This window comes from Spathaspora passalidarum (assembly GCF_000223485.1).
Source record: "Spathaspora passalidarum NRRL Y-27907 unplaced genomic scaffold SPAPAscaffold_6, whole genome shotgun sequence".
Taxonomy (NCBI): Eukaryota; Fungi; Ascomycota; class Pichiomycetes; order Serinales; family Debaryomycetaceae; genus Spathaspora; species Spathaspora passalidarum.
This window is the reverse complement of record NW_006767430.1, coordinates 449,767-470,325: the sequence shown is the minus strand read 5'-3', so window position 1 is coordinate 470,325 and position 20,559 is coordinate 449,767. Positions and strand designations below refer to the sequence as shown.

Genomic DNA, 20,559 nt, shown 5'->3' with positions numbered 1-20,559 from the left:
ACCCACTCAGCATGAGAAAAAAAAAGAATCTACAATTATCTTTCTTCCTACTTGATACTATCATCAATAACTGCCAAATATGACTAGAACTTCTGTCTTAGCTGATGCTTTAAACGCTATTAACAACGCCGAAAAGACCGGTAAGCGTCAAGTCTTGATCAGACCATCTTCCAAGGTCATCATCAAGTTCTTAACCGTTATGCAAAAGCACGGTTACATTGGTGAATTCGAATACATTGATGATCACAGATCCGGTAAAATTGTTGTTCAATTAAACGGTAGATTAAACAAGTGTGGTGTTATCTCCCCAAGATTTAACGTCAAGATCAACGATATCGAAAGATGGACTGACAACTTATTACCAGCTAGACAATTCGGTTACGTTATTTTAACCACCTCTGCTGGTATCATGGATCACGAAGAAGCTAGAAGAAAGCACGTTTCTGGTAAGATCTTGGGTTTCGTCTACTAAATGTGTTGTATAAAATAAAATCTAATTCACATATTACTTTTGTATTGCATATTTAATAAACATTCACGATATATAATAGCCTGCCTTGTATTGCATTGTAAGTAAGTACTAGTGCGATGATAACTTTGGTTGAAATTTTGACACTAGGGCTGCAGACCTAAACATGCTTTCTAACACGTGATATCTTTTGTAAACTGTATATAATAGCGCGAACGATATTGTTATTGCAGTATGGATTTTCTGCTGCATCTGAAAAATTTTCGAGTGCGCACAGAATTACCAAGCAAGAGCTTCACTGTGAAGCAAGAGGGAAAAAAAACTATTAGTAAAAATAAATTTTACAAACCTTCTTTTAACTATATCTCATAATACAGTAATAGCAAATAAACATGTCTTCTGGTATGTTCAGGATCCATGAACCAAGAGAATGAAGAAAGGGATGAAGGAGTAAACCCAGATGTTGAATTATAATCATTGTAATACCACAACCCATTCATTATGTGAATTGAAAAACTACAATCAGAGATTTACAATTCGACGACAAAGTATACGTCAGGTTACATCCATAATTTTGAAACTAATGTCATTTGATTCAACTATTAAGTAAATCAAGACCAACCAACCAACTCAAACTTGCGATGAGGTTTCTTTTACAAAGTCACAAAGTTTAAGATTAGCATAAAATTCACCTTCAATACACTCAAACATAAGATCATCAAGTTCAAAACTCCTTCGAATCAGAACATCCTAGTATCCTTTGAATCATTCATTTTATTTTCAGTTGATATATACTAACATCTTCTTTTTAGGTTCAGTTAGAGATAACACTCAAGTTTTTGGTGTTGCCCGTATCTTTGCTTCTTTCAACGATACTTTCGTCCACGTTACTGATTTATCCGGTAAGGAAACCATTGCCAGAGTTACTGGTGGTATGAAGGTCAAGGCTGACAGAGATGAATCTTCTCCATACGCTGCCATGTTGGCTGCTCAAGATGTTGCTCAAAAATGTAAAGAAGTCGGTATTACTGCCGTCCACATTAAATTAAGAGCTACCGGTGGTACCAAGACTAAGACCCCAGGTCCAGGTGGTCAATCTGCTTTAAGAGCTTTAGCCAGATCTGGTTTAAGAATTGGTAGAATTGAAGATGTTACCCCAGTTCCATCTGATTCTACTAGAAGAAAGGGTGGTAGAAGAGGTAGAAGATTGTGATTTAAATGGTTGTATCTTGTATTATGTCATGCATCTTTCTATTAATATTAAAATATCAACAACAATAAACAAAACCTTTGTATAATAATTGGAATTATTTTAATTAAATTGTAAATTCGTTCAAAAGAGGATTCCCTGTAGAATAATGAAACATTACTGAAGAGATCGAGCGGGTATTTGGTGTTGCAATTTGTAGACCTTTTACTAGCGGTATTGGCTGCACAAATATCTAGCAGATATCCAGTTGCATGAAGTTTGTTCAATCATAGAACTAATATATGCAAGCTTGATCGCTTGTTGTGGAACTCAAGTAATATACTATCGTAATGGTTCAGCTGCTTTAAGATCAGTGTCAAAAAGCAACATTGTACCAACAGGAATTTGCAAAGTAGTTACGAACTTCTTTCCAAGATGTAGTCGGCTTCCTGGATCACACATTCTCCAAAATCCATCAGCATACAGAATTTTTGATCCCCCTGTTCACAATACAACCGAATATAAAACTGGACAGTTATATTATAAGCATACTGGAACATGAAAATAAAGTTCCAGTACTCTGGTGAACCAGGAGGGCATGTAATCGGCTTAGAATAGAATTTAAGTCTTAACTAGATAGGGTTTCTACTTATGCATCTGCACATTGAGTGGTATGTATGAACTTCCACCAAGAAAAATCTCAACCAGGAATCGTATGACCATATTAGTCGCGTTAGTAATATGCTCTACTTAGGTCGATAAAACAACAACAGTATACTTACTATTTAACCATTAAAAGTGAACAAACTATCGCTTCAGTGACATGGTTGTTATATCCTTTTACTATCCTAAATGGATGCATTGATTCTGAGGTTGTTTATGGCTCAATCTTGGATGTACAGGTCATGGAGAAAGATAAGGAAAAGAAGAGACAATAATTTCGCAATTTGTTGTGGGAGTTTGTCTAAAGGATTTTGTAGGCGAATTTGCTTGGTGCAACTACGTATAATTCAAGAGAGACAAAACAGGAATATAACAAAGTGTACAAGCTTATATGATTGCTTAGCTGTTAATAGTATCAATAATCATCTGCCCAAATGTTTCCCCGAGCAATATCAGAGCTTATCTCTAATACTGGTGCCATATATCTGGCGGGATCCAAACAAATTTATGCTTTCGCAGTTTTCTGTTTCATCGATCGTTTTAATGAATACATTGATTACTTCTGCAGGGTTGTCCTTCTATAGTACATGGAAATTCCTTATCTTCTTTGGAGTGCACTGTAAATACTAACACCTTCTGTTTGTAGAAGTAATATCCATAAGAAATATAGTAACAACTCGGAGTTCACCGGGCGTGGACTTCCGAGTATCAGGTTAAGATGTAAGCCACTCATCCGAAACAAGTCAAAGATAGAGTAAACAAAGAGGAGTTTGATATGTGAATCCTGGGATTTCCCTATATGGGACACAGAATCCATGGTATAAGAGATTAGATAGACCGGGTAGATATAACAATAAGCGGGAAGGACCCTAAACAATGAAGGGAATCTTTTACTTGGTCTAGCGATTTGGCATGGTTTTTATTTTATTTTATTTTTTTTTTTGCTTGTGCATTCCATTACCCAATTTGGCTGCAATTTCCCGCAACAAGGGAAACAACACACCCGCACAACAGTTGCACCCATAGATAAACATGACATGAAACAGAGTATAAATAACACCAAGATTTTAATGTTTTATATGGAAAACTTCAATAGAATCAACCAAAGATGTTCGAAGCTGGTTTAATTGTACTTTTCATTGGAATAACTTTTTTGTTGTCCCATAAACAATGGAGATCCTTGTTGACCAAGACCTTCAAGTCAATTGATAACGAGAAACCTAAACATACAGAAAAAGAAGAAACCAACTCAATTTATGGAAATGGCGACACCCCATTACCTGACCCAACACCGTTAATGATCACACCAGAACAAGTTGAGAACTATGATGATAGACCATGGAGACCCTTCAGGTGGCCATATCATCAAACCATGTCTATTTTCAAATTAGATATAAACCATTGGTTAGATATGGATAAATATTACATTCATTATATCAAAGAAAAGGAAAGAATTTATAAGAAGTTCGGTGGTGATAATTTTGCTAGCTTGCCAGAGGGTATGGACGCTTGTATCGAATTAATGGAATGCGTTGCTGATCAAATGACCAAAAGATATCCCTTGTTATTTACCATGTTACAAGATGATGAAACTGATTGGACCAAGGGAAAGATTATTAGAAATGAAATCACTAAGGAGACCTTAGATATGACCAAACCTTTGAAGGAGCATCCTTTGGTTTATATTTCAAAGTTAGCCAAAGAAGATTTCTATCTTGTTAAGAAAAATCCTAATGACGGATTACACTATCTTGTTGCTATTGGGGTTCCATTCCCTGGTGGATCGTTTAGTGTTGCTGCCAAACTTGGTAAGCATATTGATCAGATTCACGAAGAAGTTCCTTACTACAAGGAAAAGTTAAGAGCATCAATGGAAAGATGGTTTAATAGAATGAAACCTAATGAACCAGTTGAAAGAGCAAGTTGGTATATCACTTGGGATGATAAGTTGAGAGTGAACAATGTTTATCAGTTACCTCAGTTTAGACCAAACTTAGAAGCTGATTTGAAATCAGTTGAGCCTAAACAATACCATGTTAGAGTTGAAAGGCAAACTTTAAGAAGATTACCTAAAACCCAGGCAATTATTTTCACCAACCATCCTACTTTCTATTCGATTGAAGAAATGAAAGATGAACCCATGATTCCAAGTTTAATTAAGAAAATCATATATGAAGCACCTGAGGCAATTCTCAAGTACAAGAATTTTGAAATCTTTAGAGATCATATTGCAAACTATCTTGACTCTTTAATTCAAAGACAAAAGGAATTAGGTATCATAAATGATGAGACCCCTTTAAGAACTCAAAAGTCTTATCCATTTGCTCATTGGGTGAAAACTGATTTTGATTATGTCAATGGTTGGAATAACCCAAGTCCTTCGTATAGTAAGCAACATCGTCATACTGAAGTATTTGATCAAAATGACTTGGCTGATAATGAGTAGATAGCTTATGATATACAATTTATGTCTTTTGTTAACATATAGTAAGGTGTTGCTACTTTTCGCAGCATTTAGTAAAGAATATTTCCGAATTATAATAAAAATCGCAAGTAGTCCAGAACTATCAAAAATCAAACATAAAAAGAATTCCTATTTTTATTTTTGATCTCAATCAATATAGATATCCTCTTGAGAAGAAAATCATTCACTCTCTTGGCTCACATCATCAATAAAGACAAATGATTTCAGAACACATGGTAGCTTATAAAATCAAACTTTAATTGCTTAATAAGCTCATAAATTAGTATAATAGCATGTTAATCCACTCTCTTTCCAAGGAATTTTTGGAAAGTTGTCGATTTATATTATTCTGCACAGTCGTACTAGTTAAAAATTCTCTCTCACTATTCATTTGTTTGTTCACATTGTCCGTTTCAAAACGGCAAAGGAGGGGAGAATCAGAAAAGTCCGGAGCGCACAAAAATTTCATGGCATATTTCAGAGACAACAACAAACACAACCCAAATCTATCACACGTTCTACAGAGTTTCATACAGCAATTCACTAACCGACCAATCAAGCCAACCTAAACGAATTGACACATCACTGACATCCACATGACATTTATAGATCTACTACCTCCCATCTCGATCAAAACAACAATCACGTGTCTCATATGGTACACTGTTTCTTCAATAACATCTCAATTGACCAAGATCATATTGACTAAATTCCCCTACCCTTTGTTTCTATCACAATGTCAGTTCTTGATAGGTGCATCCTTATCTTTACTAGTTATAGTCATTACTAGGAAGTTTCCTCAATCAGCCGAAATTTTCCCCCAAGGTATTGTCCCTACTGATAACTCCAGACCAATATTTCTGGTTTCTGTACTTTTAAAGATTTTACCATTAGGTCTATTTCAATTTGTTGGGAAATTCTTTTCCTTAACTGCCACTTCATTAATTCCATTGGTTACAGTTTCCAGCATCAAGGCATTATCACCAATGTTGATTGTGTTTGGTTATAGAATAATTTACCATGTTATATTTCCATATATTACTTATTTGTCGTTGGCCCCTTTATTGGTTGGAGTTGTATTGATTATAACCTCTGATTCACATACTGGCATATTGACTAGTGAATTGAATACGACTGGGTTGATTTATTGTTTGATAAGTACTATTATCTTTGCTGCTCAAAATATTTATGGCAAACAATTGATTAGCTGGGATAATTCCGATGCTAGCCCTCATAATCCCGCCTCATTAGTATTAAACACCGATTTAACGCGTCCTGGTACGCCTATGGTGGACGATGACAAAACTCACGATGACTATTTTGGTACTTCTAAAGGTAAATTGCCTTTTGTACGACAACGAAACGCGTTATTCCAATTACCCTATTCTACTTCAGATTTAACCTTGAATGAGAAGAAGGAGAATTTTAATTTGAATACCCAATACCAACATACGGTTGAACAAAACAAGACCAATTTTAATCCTTTCGGATATTTTATTGAAAGATTCCAATTAGATAAGGTTGCTAAACCAGATAAATTGACTCTTGTATTATATTGTTCATTAGTTGGGGTTGCCTTTTCTATTAGTGCGTTCGTAATGAACGAACTTCCCAGGATGTATACCCAGTTTACCACTGTTGCTAATTTAGATGAGCTCACAGGGACAGGTCCAATTACCACAATGTCGGAGTTTCTCGTAGTGTTGGTCCTCGTTGTTTTAGACTCATTATCACATTTTATCCAGTCATTATTGGCTTTTCACTTACTTGGTCTGATTCCCGCATTATCATATTCAATTGCATCCATGATGAAAAGAATAGTAATCATAACTGTCAGTATTGTATTTGTAGTAGGAAGTGATAGTAGTGGAAACAAATTGTTTGGAAAAATCTCATCGCAACAAGCGGTAGGACTTGCATTGATTGCAATTGGATTATATTCCTATGATAGATGGGGGTCAAGAAGTTTGAAGCCAAGATAAATACTTTTATATAGAGCAGCTTTTACGTATAGATTATGTTTGGAGGCTAGAATGCCCAGTTGAAATCAAGAATTTGAAAACAAGAAATATCGAAACAAGTTCCACACCTCTCGTAATCAGTCTTTAACCAACCACGCCCGTATTTTCCATGACTACCCTTGTTCCAAAGAACATGACTAGTATACTCTGGTATGCGTTGTAGAGAGCAGCAATCGTAGAAGTTTTAAAGGATAGTTGCCCTACAATAATACACATACGTTGTACAATAGAGAAGAAAAGAATAACAAGCCCGTTACAATTTTTTTTTTTCACTCGATGGTTTTTTTTATAGAAAGCACAATAGTGCGGGTAACCACATATTGGTTCTAACTCTCTCTCTCTCTCTCTCTTTTTTTTTTTTACAACCAACTCTCCTCAGTATACTTTGTTGCTACTTTGTAACTACAATACAATGACTAGATTGATAAATATAATAACAGTATTGTTCAGTTCAGTGCTTGTACTGGCAATTGGATTCCAGGGCCAAATAATTAACATCCCCAAACAGGTAAACGAGTTGTATCATGAAAAGAATGTTGTAGTGGTGAATGGCGACAATTACCCAGCAAGAATTAAAGTTGACTTGTATAATCTTGAATCAGATGAAAAAACTACCTCATTGGTCCAACAAGATTATTCATTCAAATTCCAAGATTTGAAAGCTGGAATATATGAATTAATTGTTAATTCTTATGATTTTGAATTCTATACAAATAGATATAGAATACTTGTCAATGACGAAATAATCTTGGCATTTGAAGATCGTCTTGGTGAGAACTCATATAACAAAACATCAGAAGTTAATATTACAAAAACACCACTAACTATTAATTTCAAATACACCAAGCAATTCTATGAAAATCCACAAGGTTCAATTGGCGATTGGTTCTTGAATGGCCCATTCGGATTCATTTTCAGAAACAGAGTATACACCATTATATTTACTGTCATGATGGGTCTTCTGGTTGCACCATATGTTCTTAAATGGATTAATCCTGAGTTAGCTAAAGAGCTTCAGGAGATCCAAGTTCAAGCATCAAAGCAAACCCTTGAGAAAGCACCAGCACCTTCCAAATCACAACCTCAAGGCAATATAAGAAAACGAAAATAAATAATGCATCTATTCTATATATATACACCTAAATTAAACCTTTACATTCAATTTCATTCCTACGATGTAGTACCTACTAGTTATCCAACCAATAGTTCCTAAAATCCCAAACAAACAACAAAACAATGCAAACATATTATACTGGTGTTTGCTGCCCTCGCCAATGATAGCACCACTTATTGGAATCCCAAATAAGTTACCCGTACTTACAAACAAATATAATAACCCATATCTCAGACCAAATTTGCGTACTGGTGTAATTGTACTTAAACAAACTGGAGTTAAACTTAAGATTGAAGAACTGAAGAATCCTGATACAGATGCAAATACGTAAAGTGCAGAAACAATGTGACCAAATGGTAACCAAATGACAAACATTGATAACGTGAACCCGAAAAGCATGATTATCATAATATTGTAATATCCCAATTTATCTGATAAATATCCTGGAACTAATCTCCCCAATACACCAGTAGCATTGAAAATTGTGATTAATACATATGATTTAGACTCATCCATTCCTTGAGCAATAGCATATGATGCTAAATATGTCAACATGGACAATAGAGAAATCTCTACTGCAAATGTGCCCGCAATACAAAATGCATAAGTAGGATCTAACAATGCTTTGAAATCAAAGAACTCCTTGACTTCACCAAGCATAGTTTTAAATTTTCCATGGCGTTGATCCTCCCTGGTTTCTAATGTACGAGTAACTCTTTCACGACAAAGAAAGATTGAAAATATCATACACCCCAAACAGAAAAACCCAAGAATACGAGTTGACCATACAAATCCAAACTTAGGGTACAACGATTTTAACATAATAGGTACAATAATCCCACCTATAGACCCTCCCATGGTGGCCATCCCAATGGCACTTCCCCGTTTCAAATTAAACCAGTGACTTAAAACACCAATCAAGGGGGTAATATTCAAGGAGTTCCCAATACCAACACAAATAGACAATGACAAAATAAACTGCCACACCGTGGTTGCATTAGCCACCGCCATGAATCCACCAAACATCATTATTGTCCCCACAATCAACGGCCAAGTTGCACCTTTGACATCGAAAAATGGCCCCACTATAACACAGTTGGCAAATGATAATGCTAAATAAATCGAGAAGATCCACGAGACAGTAGATGTAGGGACGTCTGTTAATTGATGAGTAGCAACATAGGTTTGAATCACCCCCATGGAATTTAAAGTTCCGAAATTAGCCACCAATCCAAGAAAAGATCCAAATACTACGGAATACGCACGGAAGCCGCCATCGGGGAAACTATCTTGCTCTTCATGAATTGAAGCTTCTGATATTTGCGATTCTGTACTAACTGTTGCTTCTAAAGTGTTGAGACGGATAACCTCAGCTGTTGAACAAGTTGAAATGGAGGACATTACTGCACGATACGAGATTACACAGAACGAGGACAAAGAAAGATCTTTATATATATTTGTGGGGTCAAAGAAAAGAGTCATAAATGAAAAATTTCTTTGCGCGGGATTTAGACGGAATTTTCGGGAGAATTATTTGCAGCAAATGCCGTGCAAGAATGTAGAATGTTGTTGCAGAACGGCTGCAGAACAGTGCTTAAAAATATTTGTGTAACATCGAAACGGGATCACCATTCCGACTATTGCACTGTTTACACGACAAATTTCACATCTGTTTTTATAAAGCAATAACTTGATTAGTATCTATAAAGTATACACATTACCCAAGGAATCACCAACCACTACTTTCAATGAACCTCTAATTAGCTTATCATCAACATCAACGTCAGAAACTTTAAACAAATTGAACGTAGTTATATCTCCATTAATTCGTAAATCCACATAATCCAAACCTCGTAAACTCCAACCATCCTCCAGGACAAGCTCCCATAATTGCACTGATTTCAGTTTTGCCATGGCAAATATTTCATTTGACCAGTAAACATGGTTATTTAAAATCAGCGATTTCCCAGTATCCACCATGGGATCATTAACTGAACCAAATCCAATAGCAGTGATTGAATCGCCAGCATCTAAAGTATCCTCCATTACTTCTTTTTGTAATATTAATTCTCCGTTGATGGTGTAGATTCGAAGTATGTTTCTATTTTCTTTAAAATGGATAGTTGCAAAATTCCCAGTATCATTAGAAATTGCAATCAAACTTCTGGTACAATTCCTTAATGGCGGTACAATCTTCCTTATAAATTTAAATCGAGTTAAATCCCAAAGAATAACAATACCATCTTCATCCAAACTAGCACCATACTTAAAGCTCTTATTATAACATATTTTGACAATTGAAGATAAATGGCCTCGTAAAACAGCTTGAAATTGCAACGAAGCAAAAGGCACTAATTCACATTTCCAAACATAAATTATCCCGTCTTCTCCACCAGTTAAAAATAACTGATGTCCAATTTGTACTATGCTTGTAATATTGTTCAGATGCATGTTCAACATTGGAGTCTTGTTAATTATAAGTGAACCACTATCAAATTTAAACCCATTTGCTTTTCGAATCATCAAATCATCCTCCCATGAGAAACATTTAGGTCTACCTATCCACTTCTTACCATTGGTTTCAAGCTTATCAATTGGTAATTTCAATTTATGTTCATATACCAACTTGGGAACATCATTTAAAGGAGTCAAGTAGAAGTTTGGTAAATTAAGCACATCTTTCATAGGGTGGGGTTTTGTGAATACTTTTATAGGAGTCTGTCCAAAATTATTAATCATACCAATCACAGCTTTCTTTTCCATTTCATCATGAATATTATCTAAGTCAATTGCACCGTGATACGAGGAGTGATGGAAAACATTCAACAGTCTGACAGCTTCAACCCCACTTTGTTTATAACCGAATACCAAATCAATCCATAAGTGTAAATTAGCACTTACATAAGGGCTTTCCAATGCTTGTCTGTGATTTTCAATGAATATCTTAGGATCGTTATTAGCCCAAGGTGGTAATTTAACATCATGCGAAGATTCACCAGTTTGCAATTTCCCAAATTCGAAATTATTGCTATTGGTCAAGAATTCAGGGAGGTAGAAGAACTCAGGGGTTAATTCTCGAACATCAGTAGTATTGTCTCTTGACGCAGATAACCATGCCTTTTCAATTGAATTAAATAATCGATCAGCATGGTCAAATTTACCTCCCTGTAATAAAAGATACGATTGAACATAAGGTTTCAATCTAATTAGAAATGATGAAACAATCATGGCTGATGAATAATGAGTGCCATAATGGAAAGCAGGTGCATTGTGATCATGTAAACTGTCTAATGCTTCAAATCTTTCTTGAAATTCATGAGCTCGCGCTGGAGTTTGGGCACCCATTGGTTTAGACAAATCTCTAAATGTTTTTGGATTAGATAGATCTAATGTTTCACTAGTATAGTCGGCTAGAACCCAAGGAAATACCGGATACTGTGTTAAATCATTAAATGTTCGTCCAGCCAACGTGTTTATAATCATTAGATAATAGAAATTTGACATTTCACCCATTCTCCATAATTTAGTAGCAGCAATGAAATTCATATTTGGTGGAGTAAATGCTGAAACAAGTTTCGACGTGAGCGATGTACCGCTATTTACTGACAACATTGATGAACTTCTCGATATCGATGAATTCAAAGCTTGCATTAAATCAAAATCAATTCCTTTACCCGTGGCAAATGTATGGAGTTTATTGTAAATCACATCTCGGTCCTTGGGTGTAAGACAAGTTATCAATATACTTGCACCATCATTAAAGAACATTTCCAAAGCAATATCTCTCAATAGAAACTGCCTTTTGGAAATGCAACTTATATTATCCAACAGCCAATGCTTACTTCTGTGAGAAACATTCTTATTTAAAATTTCGCTGGATTGAGAATTAACTAATTGTAAGATAGGATCGCGTAATTCCTCGGGAGCTTCCTCAACATCGATAACATTACCATCCTGACAATGGAAGTAATTTTCAATAAGATATAAATGTTTAGTTCCTAGAATCATTAAACTCTCAATTGGCACAAGTCCATTAATTTGACTGATATTATAAAGCGCCACTATTTGATCGCCCACAAATAAACTTCGTATAACTTTCCGATTTTTATCTTCATAAGCATTGTTATCGTCTTTGGTATCGCGATCAATAATTTCAAAGGAGTCTTCACTATCGTCACGAGAAAGACTTATTGTGTCTAGCCCACTAACGACAGCATCATATTCGTTAATGTCATAGAAGCTGGCACTAACACTAGTAGTGCTATCAATCTTTTTCAATGGGATTGTTATATTATAGGAAAGCTTTTCCGAATCAGCCAATTGATCTTCAATAATTAATCGTTTTCTCATTCTGTCAGAATTTTCAATATAATCCACAAGATAACTCGATTCGGTTTCTTCGAATAATCTTGCAATCTCAATTTTAATGCTATGATAATTTGTAATATAAAATTGAATGTTTTCTTGATGATCTTGAATCAATCGGTTAAATTTGGTCAACTCGATTCTAAATGTCAGTACTTTTAACAGTTCGCAGTCTTTTTCAAAACTCTTGATATAGATACTATTCATTCGTCCTAATTTTCCACCGTCATTCAAACTAACACTAATCATATCAGCTAATCTGAGAGGTTCCGTTTGGCTAAATTTTTCTCGAATGACAGCAGCTTCTCTGGTTATACTCTTGACAAATGGTGGATATTTATGTAATCTCGAAAATGTCTCATCATCATTTTTTGTAATCAAGTTTGCAAATAATTCATTCACAAATTGTTTATCAGAATTAAACTTATCAATTATATGTTCAAAATCATTCTGCCTAAACAAATAACAGGTACGAATAAATGTAAATGGTATTTCTAAAGCAGGTTGTTCTCTGCTGAGAATAACACCAAGGATCAACTTTATGATTGAACCAAGTTGATTATTATCCAATACTTCCTCGTGGAAAATTGTTGTTTGTCTATAAAGTAAAGACTTCAAAGAAGCTTCAAAATTTTCATATCCCAGTGGAACCACCTCACACTCTTCGGCCATTTTTAAAAACTTGAGGACGATATTCTCACCCAAGACTTGCTTCAACTTGAAAAGATTGTTGTTGCTACCTTCAATAACTAAAATTATGCATAATATGAAGCTATCTAAATCTTTCTGATTCACAGTGTAGTTTTCATGTAAAAGTTCTTCCTCGTAATAATTCAAAAACTGGATTACATTGTGATAAAACTGTTTTTCATTAAACACAAATTTAGCGCTGGTCAAATACTGGTTAATATGATCGAAAATCTTGGGAAACACAAAGCATAATAATAGCTTCTTAGTATATTCACTTAAATTATCAAAATGGACATGATCAAGATTAATGATATAAAAATTTGCCAAAACATCAACTAATTTTTCAAAACTTGCTTGCATTTCAATATCATTCCACAGAATTGATAATTTAAGATATCCTAATAATTCAACAATACCCTCAAGAAAATCCCTACTTAAATAAAACTTCTGGATTGATGGAACCTTTTCAAATCCTAAACTTAGAGAATCGAGATATTGGTTTATTAAATGTAAAACTTTTAGTGATAATGTGGTATTCTCTTGTGATGTGGATGTCATTGGTGTTGCTGGATTACTTCCTAATAATTTGCCAGCTTTCAAATTTAAAGTATACATTGAATTCAACACTAGGTTATTAAGCAATATTAAAAACTCCGGCATGAAAAGCTGGTTCAAATCCAGCAAATTGCAATGTATAGCTTCTACCAAATCATTACAACTTTTCCCAGTATCTATTCCAAACGCGGCAAGAAATATCGAACATAGTATTTCATCATTATCCCAAAGATCCTTTAAAAACACAGTTAAAATGTCTAAACCATGATTGACTTGAAAAAATTTCTTGATTATGGGTGTACCTAAAAGTTTGAGTAATTTTGTAAGTAGACGAATTCCACACTGTGAAACTCGATTGGTGTCATCATCATATTTGAATAATAACAATATCCAATGTATAGTAACTGATCTTGAAAATTTCTTTAGTGTTTTGATAGGGGTATTTACATCACATAAACATTCGGTTAATGCTTCGAGGGTTATAATTGCACATTCATTTGAACTATCAGGATTGTACAATGCATATATGATGTATGAAGTAATTGATTTAATGGAGTCTACTGAACCATCAGTGCTTATCAAACATGATATTAGCTTTGAAAACTGATTTTTTAACAGACCAGTTAGTTGAGACTCCAGAACATTCAGTTTCAAGAATTGTATTAATTTCCTTAAAAGTTTCATCTTGTGTAATTCTCCATAATTTAATTTCTTGTATTTGCAACTTAATAACTCCTGAATATGAAACAATAAGAATTCAAATGATTCGGTCCCATAGAACAAATCAAATTGAAGTATTAGATGTTTATAACTTAAAGGATTGATAATTATTGAGTCATATGGGTTTATAAAATCATAACCGGAAAACTTTAACAACATATAAAGAACATTCTCACCTTCAAATCCTTCAAGCACATTAAAATTAAGACTGTTGTTCTTTTCTTTATATTTTGTCAACAAAATCGATAGTATTCCATACCCATTGAAGTTTTCAAATTCTTTACTTAATCTCCAATTGTTACTAATGGAAGTTAACAATAATGATAATGATTTCTGTAGTATGGTACTAGCTAGTACCGATGAATTGCCATCAATTGTAGTCTCAATAAGTCGCACAAGCAATCCTGTTCCACCAATACCATAAAATGCATCATGAATAGAATTTGAATTATGGAAATATATCGAGTTAGCTCTGGTACTTAATCTAGTTGTTCTCTGCTGAATTTGCAACATTTGGAAATATTCATGGGTATCAAACAAGAAATTATCTTGATTAAGTCTACTTAATGAATTGATAATTGTCATTTTATTAGTAGCTTGATCCTCCATGTTTCTTTTTTGCTCCATGACCAATTTATCTCGCTGAGTTGGAGCAACTTTAAACAAGTGTGAATTGGATTTTTGGTGTTTTAATTCTTCAAATTTAATAGCAACATTAGATAATCCTCGATAATTCAAATGATTTAATAAATTCAGCAAACTTTCACTGGTAAATTCCTTGAAATCCCACTCATAGCCTAGTCCCAAGTTATATAAAAGGTTAATCCATTCGTATGATAATGCCGTGTTTAACAATGTAAAGTTCTTAATTAGCAATTCATCATTACTTATTACTAGTTTGTCATCAATTTCATCCCCAATATAGATTTTATTCCAACTTGAAAGTACTTTATGTATTTCAGGACACGGTATTGACTCGCTATATTCTCCATCAATAAATAAGTTTAAATTCGCATTATGATCGTAAGTTAAAGCTAAATGGGTATATCCTTGATTATTGGAATTGGAAGACGTAGTTAATTTCTGATTAAAGGGATAATGGATGGTGGAGCCATCAGAATTTATAACTTGGACAATAAATTGGTCGTAATTTGACAACTTGACCTTTAATGTAGAGGCTCTACTTCCATTTGAACTGGTTAGTACAAATAATGTGATTGGATCTTCATTTTGATGTAGTTGATGGTGAACTCTGAACCAAGATTGGATGGAAAACACCTTCTTCAATATGTCATTGACAAAAGGGAAACTTGTTTGTTTGTTGAAAAGAACAAACTTGAAATGGCATGGGTACTTTGTGAATATTTGTTGTAGTAATTCAAGTGATACTAACTTGGCATATAAATTTCCAGATACTAAAGGAATAAACAATTTCCGAACATGGACGACATCACAACCCAATCCGCAAAATTCAATGATCAACCTCATGTATTGACTTAATAATGAGGGTTTTCGTATTAGCGAAGTTGTACTTTTGTTTCTGGGGAGTTTATTTAGATAAGGAAGAAAACATTCATCAATAACATAGTCAAGCACCCCATTCCTGTATAGCTGAATCTTTGAACAATACAATAATGAAATAACATACAACAAAACTTCATATATAATGACCTTAAAATCGTGATACTCGCCATCATCCAACTCTTGTATATCTTCAAATAGTTTTCTAAACAAGTCTGTTCCTTCTTGTGTTGTATCCTCAACAAGGTCAACTATAACATTATGGGAAATTGCATAAGTCAATCCACTAAAATCTTCTAGCTTGTCGGCCAATTCAACTTGCCAATTAAGCAACAACTCTTCATCAATGGTAAAATTAGGTAATGCTTTGATTAGATGCTGGATAACTAAAGCTTCGCGATCTTCTTTAGTGATGGAGCTCATATCTGTCCCTAACAGTTACACTCAATTGATCAGGAAAACAGTTATTATTTTTGTAGTTACACGTTTTTGACTGTTGCAAGTTTCTTCTGTTGTAAAGTCTGGGGTGTTGTAAGGAGTTCTAGTTTTTTTTTCCCTCTATACGATAAGATCGAATCACGTGATCAAGCAAGCAACTGAGCCAGCAGGATTGCAAACTAGAAGGTTGCAAACAGTAGGCAAGTTACTAATCTAGAGTTATCATAGAAAATACAAAGATTAACAGTATATGCTCATTAAATTCTTAGACTATACAGCCCCATCATAAAGATCACCATCCGATTCCTCCAAATTAATAGGCGAGGAAGTAACCTCTTGTCTACCATTACTTTTAATTTGAATCAACTTACTATTATTGTTCCCCTTGGAGATTAATCTCTGTTTGCGAACATTATCATTATCATCACTCTCTTCTTCTGAAGTTTCTTCTTCCTCTTCCTCTTCTTCGGAAGAATCAAGTTGCTCCTCGTCAAGATTAAACTGAGCATTTCTCTTTTTCCGACTTTCCAACTCTTTATCCAATTCAATTTGTTTAATCAAGTTTGATTCAAATTCACCATATTGTTTAATTTGTTCGGCAATCACATCAATACTAGCTTGTCGATTAACCAATTCCTGGTTATATTGATCGCGGCCCTTCTCAAGCATATAATTTAGTTTTTCACTACCTAAAAATTCATTGGTGCTTCTCCTTCTATAGAATAAAAGATAGGCAGCATTGGTGATTACTTCTTCAGCCAGATCAATTCTGGTAACTCGTGAATCGTTAAAATAGTACCAATTATTATCGCGGAAATTCTTAACCAGGGCAGTGTAATGTCCGCCACCTAACCCACCATAATGATTATCAACGGCAATTAAATCATACACACAATCAGTTTGGATAGGATCACTAACATAGCTCAGAATATCTAATCCATTGATCGGGAAATCAATTAAAATGTCAATCTTGTCACTGAATGCCCGTGCACTATGAAACCTCTTCAAATGGATAGTTAAAATATCACCTGTAGACCAAATTTGAATAGTTTTAGTAGCACGTTTATGTTCTTTACATCTTGGACAATACCACAAATCATGTTCTCCAAGAACTTCAGGGGTACCAAAACTCCGTACACAATCATAAAGGGATATCTTAGCCTTGCGTTGACGTTCAAAATGAGCCCGGTTTTGTTCTAATTCGGGATTTGATAAACTGGGGATTTCATTCCAAGTAGTCAATTCCTCCTCGCCAAAACATCTTTGGAAAATCTCATTATCCCAATCACATAATAATATCGTGTCTTTAGTAACAAGAGGTCTTTGTTCATCCTCACCAGAATCTTCAGGAGATCTTGGTGAGTTAACATTGGACGGGATTGTGGATTCGGACCCTGGAGCTAAGGGTAAGTTTGCTGTAGAGTCAAATAAACTACCCACGGCCATTTCATTTTCGGTTTCCTCCTCCTCCTCTTCTTCATCATCAACAGCCACTTCGGCACTCAATTGCTCTTCAACCAGCTCAGATACCGATGGCGGAATGATAGGCACAACTGGAGGAACATTAACTTTAGGATCAACCATCACAAATTCTTCGTCGGTTGTTGAAGAATCTTCTGATTCAGCAGCCACAGCATCCTCCTCATCTGCCTTGTCGGTTTCTTCTTGTACTTCCTCACTGGCATTAACAACTTTCAGATGATGGTAATAGTTCCGCTTATTTTCAGGTAATTGATCTGCCAAGGATTTAAATTCGTGGAAGTTAGGCTTGTGCAATGGAACATTAATGGTCAATCCTTGGCTATTGTCATTTTCATTCTTGCTCTTGGAAAACTTGCTTCTGAAATAAGACAGCGACGTCAACTTATGGCTATTATAATCATGAATATACATCATGGTGAACCCGAAATCGCCATCAACATAGGGATTGGCAAGTGATACATCGGAATCATATCCCTCTGATTCTTCTCCGTCTGAAATTGATGCCACATCGGTAAAGTCGTGCTTGTTATAATATTCCTTGGCGATATATCCTGGCTTACTTTGTTTGATGGTTTCATATTCATCTACTAAATCAACAGTAGTCAAAACACTGGCAACTTCAACCAATTTCTTACGAACTTGTCCAAAACTAATGGCCTCTTTCTCCTTATTTAACACGACAAACAATGGGATACCGAAAATGTTAGTAACTTTATACGATTTATCCGCATTTTCCACAGCATTGAAGACAGGAACAATAATATCAGACTCTGGGTCATGAGGAATTATATAAACTATAATTTCGTCATTATCACGAATAATATCACCTATAGGATGGAATCTATTTTTGATATAATCCCGTTGAAAATCACTATAGAATGAATTATGGAAAATTTCATAAATAAATAAATTGGTAGTTGGAGTTTTAAGGAAATTGCCCAAGTAATTCAACAAATCATCAAAATTCGATGTTTTATTCAACTCAACTTCCAACTTCATGATTCGGGTACCAGTCTTGGTTTCAGCCGGTGACAAATCCACAATTGTAAAGGTATGATACCATTTCTTGCTTATTGGTAATGGCAAAGTCAAATCATTAAATGGATCAAACGTGATTGAAGTCTTTGAACAATCGGGACAAACTAAGGTGGATTGATATAACCCAGTAAACAAATCGGTAATTACTGAATCATTTCTTGCCAAATGTTGATTCCAACAAGTTTTGGAAAGTTCGATAATCGCCTTGGAATCATTAATTTCATCATCATTCAATTCTGGTTTTTCACAATATGGTTTCTCGTGGATACGATTAAGATCTTCATGTAATGCATCTAATAACCAACTTAAAAATTCTTGAGAATCTTGTTGCAAATACCCGGAAAACATGGATGAATATCTTCCAATTGTAGATTTAAAATCTCGTGGTGAAATACTTCCACTGCCACTACCACGTTTATCAAATGCTTGCTTTAACAATGAGCCAAATGAATTGGCAACATTACCATGATATCCCAATGGATTATTGACATTCAATTCTTGCTTATAAATGTTGTAATAAAAATAAAAGTTGATTTCCGGTACGTGTAACAAACATTGTAATGCTGAGTTCATATAACATGTGTTTCCCAAATTAGATAAACCTAAATGACCACCAGAGGTGGATGTAGAAGCTGCACCTGCTGCAGTTGTAACCGCATTGCTATGTGATAATACAAACTGGTCAAGAGGGAAATGGTTCCTTTCTTTAACTTCAATCAATATATCGTATGTTCCTTTAGTAATACCTTGAGATTTAATAGTCAGGCCAAATAACGAATGAGTCACCAACGATTTTTGACCAATTTCATATACAAATGCAGAAATTGGGATATGGAAAGGTAATGAGTCTTCATCAATAAACCAAATTCTAAAATCGGAAATTATTGACTTCTTGGATGTTTTGAATATGTTGGTTCGGATAGTTTCAATAAGATCATTAAATGTTTTTGTTCGTGAAAGGGCAATTGGAACAGGGGGAGGAGGGGGTGGTGGAGCCTGAGGGCGGTGTGAACTTCTGAAATGTGATGTGATATGTTGTTGTCTCTTAGGAGAACCTAATTGATGCACCAAAAAGGTAACTGGGTATCGTTCAACTTCTTTAGCACCAGTGTCAGAATTTATAATTAAATTTCTTGACACTGGATTACCAACAACTCCCATCCAACTTGACAAATGTTCAAAGATTTCCTTGGAAATATTGTAGGTGGGGATCGGTTCATTGTTTTCTGGGTACAAGTTACCAAGAGAATCAACAATAGATGTACAATTAATAGGGCCCAACTGCTGTTTCAATTCGTACAAGTTGTCAACAGGTAAGTTTAAAAACTTGGTGAGGTATTCGCTTGATATCAAGTAGAATTCATCTCCTTCTTTGCCGGTATTTCTATTATCAAGAAGAAGTTCGTTAATGAGTTGACGTTTCTCAGTGAGGTCATCAAAGTGATTGAGGTCTGTGCTATCCTGATCCGAAGTGGCGGATGGTTGTTGCTGCTCCAATGTTAGTTCAGACGATTGTTGTAGATTTTCTTTGATTGATTGGATAGCAGTTTGAATATCTGTGTTGGATTCATGAGAATTGGTTAAAACTTGATCATTTGTCTGGTTGAATGTCATGCCGGAGGAGACTGTTAGTATCAATAGAAGCTTGAGTAAATATAAACTTGATTGATTCGTTAATGTATTATGATAATCTGAAGTCTTGAATTATACCATAAGTCAAAAAAAAGTTACGATGGATAACGTGGGACTTTGGTGACAAAAAAATTTAGCCGTTGTACTTGATAGAATCGATTTGGAGAATCAGGGTCAATGTATGTTTTGAGTTTTTAT

At 34.8% G+C, this 20,559-nt stretch overlaps 8 protein-coding genes across 8 annotated transcripts; 5 read left to right on the top strand and 3 right to left on the bottom strand. All coding sequences in view use genetic code 12, as the record gives it.

Moving 5' to 3' along the window:
* Positions 1-79: 79 nt before the first annotated feature.
* Positions 80-14,484, top strand: RPS22A (40S ribosomal protein uS8; the record flags this gene model as incomplete). The annotated part of the gene is made up of 2 exons (XM_007376812.1): positions 80-482; positions 14,467-14,484. One exon carries the CDS (start codon positions 80-82, stop codon positions 470-472), a length of 393 nt encoding a protein of 130 aa, XP_007376874.1.
* RPS14B (40S ribosomal protein uS11) lies at positions 848-1,803 on the top strand (the record flags this gene model as incomplete). The annotated part of the gene is made up of 2 exons (XM_007376817.1): positions 848-871; positions 1,282-1,803. The coding sequence occupies 2 exons, from the start codon at positions 862-864 to the stop codon at positions 1,680-1,682; spliced, it is 411 nt and encodes a 136-aa protein (XP_007376879.1).
* Positions 3,416-4,881, top strand: SPAPADRAFT_62712 (uncharacterized protein; the record flags this gene model as incomplete). Its single annotated transcript, XM_007376816.1, has 1 exon — positions 3,416-4,881. A coding segment is annotated over one exon (1,070 nt), but the record flags the coding sequence as incomplete, so codon positions are not given.
* Positions 5,288-7,034, top strand: SPAPADRAFT_62711 (uncharacterized protein; the record flags this gene model as incomplete). The annotated part of the gene is made up of 1 exon (XM_007376815.1): positions 5,288-7,034. One exon carries the CDS (start codon positions 5,382-5,384, stop codon positions 6,765-6,767), a length of 1,386 nt encoding a protein of 461 aa, XP_007376877.1.
* On the bottom strand, positions 7,207-9,323 carry SPAPADRAFT_62710 (uncharacterized protein; the record flags this gene model as incomplete). The annotated part of the gene is made up of 1 exon (XM_007376813.1): positions 7,207-9,323. A coding segment is annotated over one exon (1,373 nt), but the record flags the coding sequence as incomplete, so codon positions are not given.
* Positions 7,219-7,917, top strand: SPAPADRAFT_52041 (uncharacterized protein; the record flags this gene model as incomplete). The annotated part of the gene is made up of 1 exon (XM_007376814.1): positions 7,219-7,917. One exon carries the CDS (start codon positions 7,219-7,221, stop codon positions 7,915-7,917), a length of 699 nt encoding a protein of 232 aa, XP_007376876.1.
* Positions 9,622-16,194, bottom strand: BPH1 (Bph1p; the record flags this gene model as incomplete). Its single annotated transcript, XM_007376811.1, has 1 exon — positions 9,622-16,194. The coding sequence occupies one exon, from the start codon at positions 16,192-16,194 to the stop codon at positions 9,622-9,624; it is 6,573 nt and encodes a 2,190-aa protein (XP_007376873.1).
* Positions 16,195-16,479: 285 nt separating this feature from the next.
* Positions 16,480-20,343, bottom strand: SPAPADRAFT_52038 (putative ubiquitin-specific protease; the record flags this gene model as incomplete). Its single annotated transcript, XM_007376810.1, has 1 exon — positions 16,480-20,343. One exon carries the CDS (start codon positions 20,341-20,343, stop codon positions 16,480-16,482), a length of 3,864 nt encoding a protein of 1,287 aa, XP_007376872.1.
* Between the last annotated feature and the right edge of the window lie 216 nt (positions 20,344-20,559).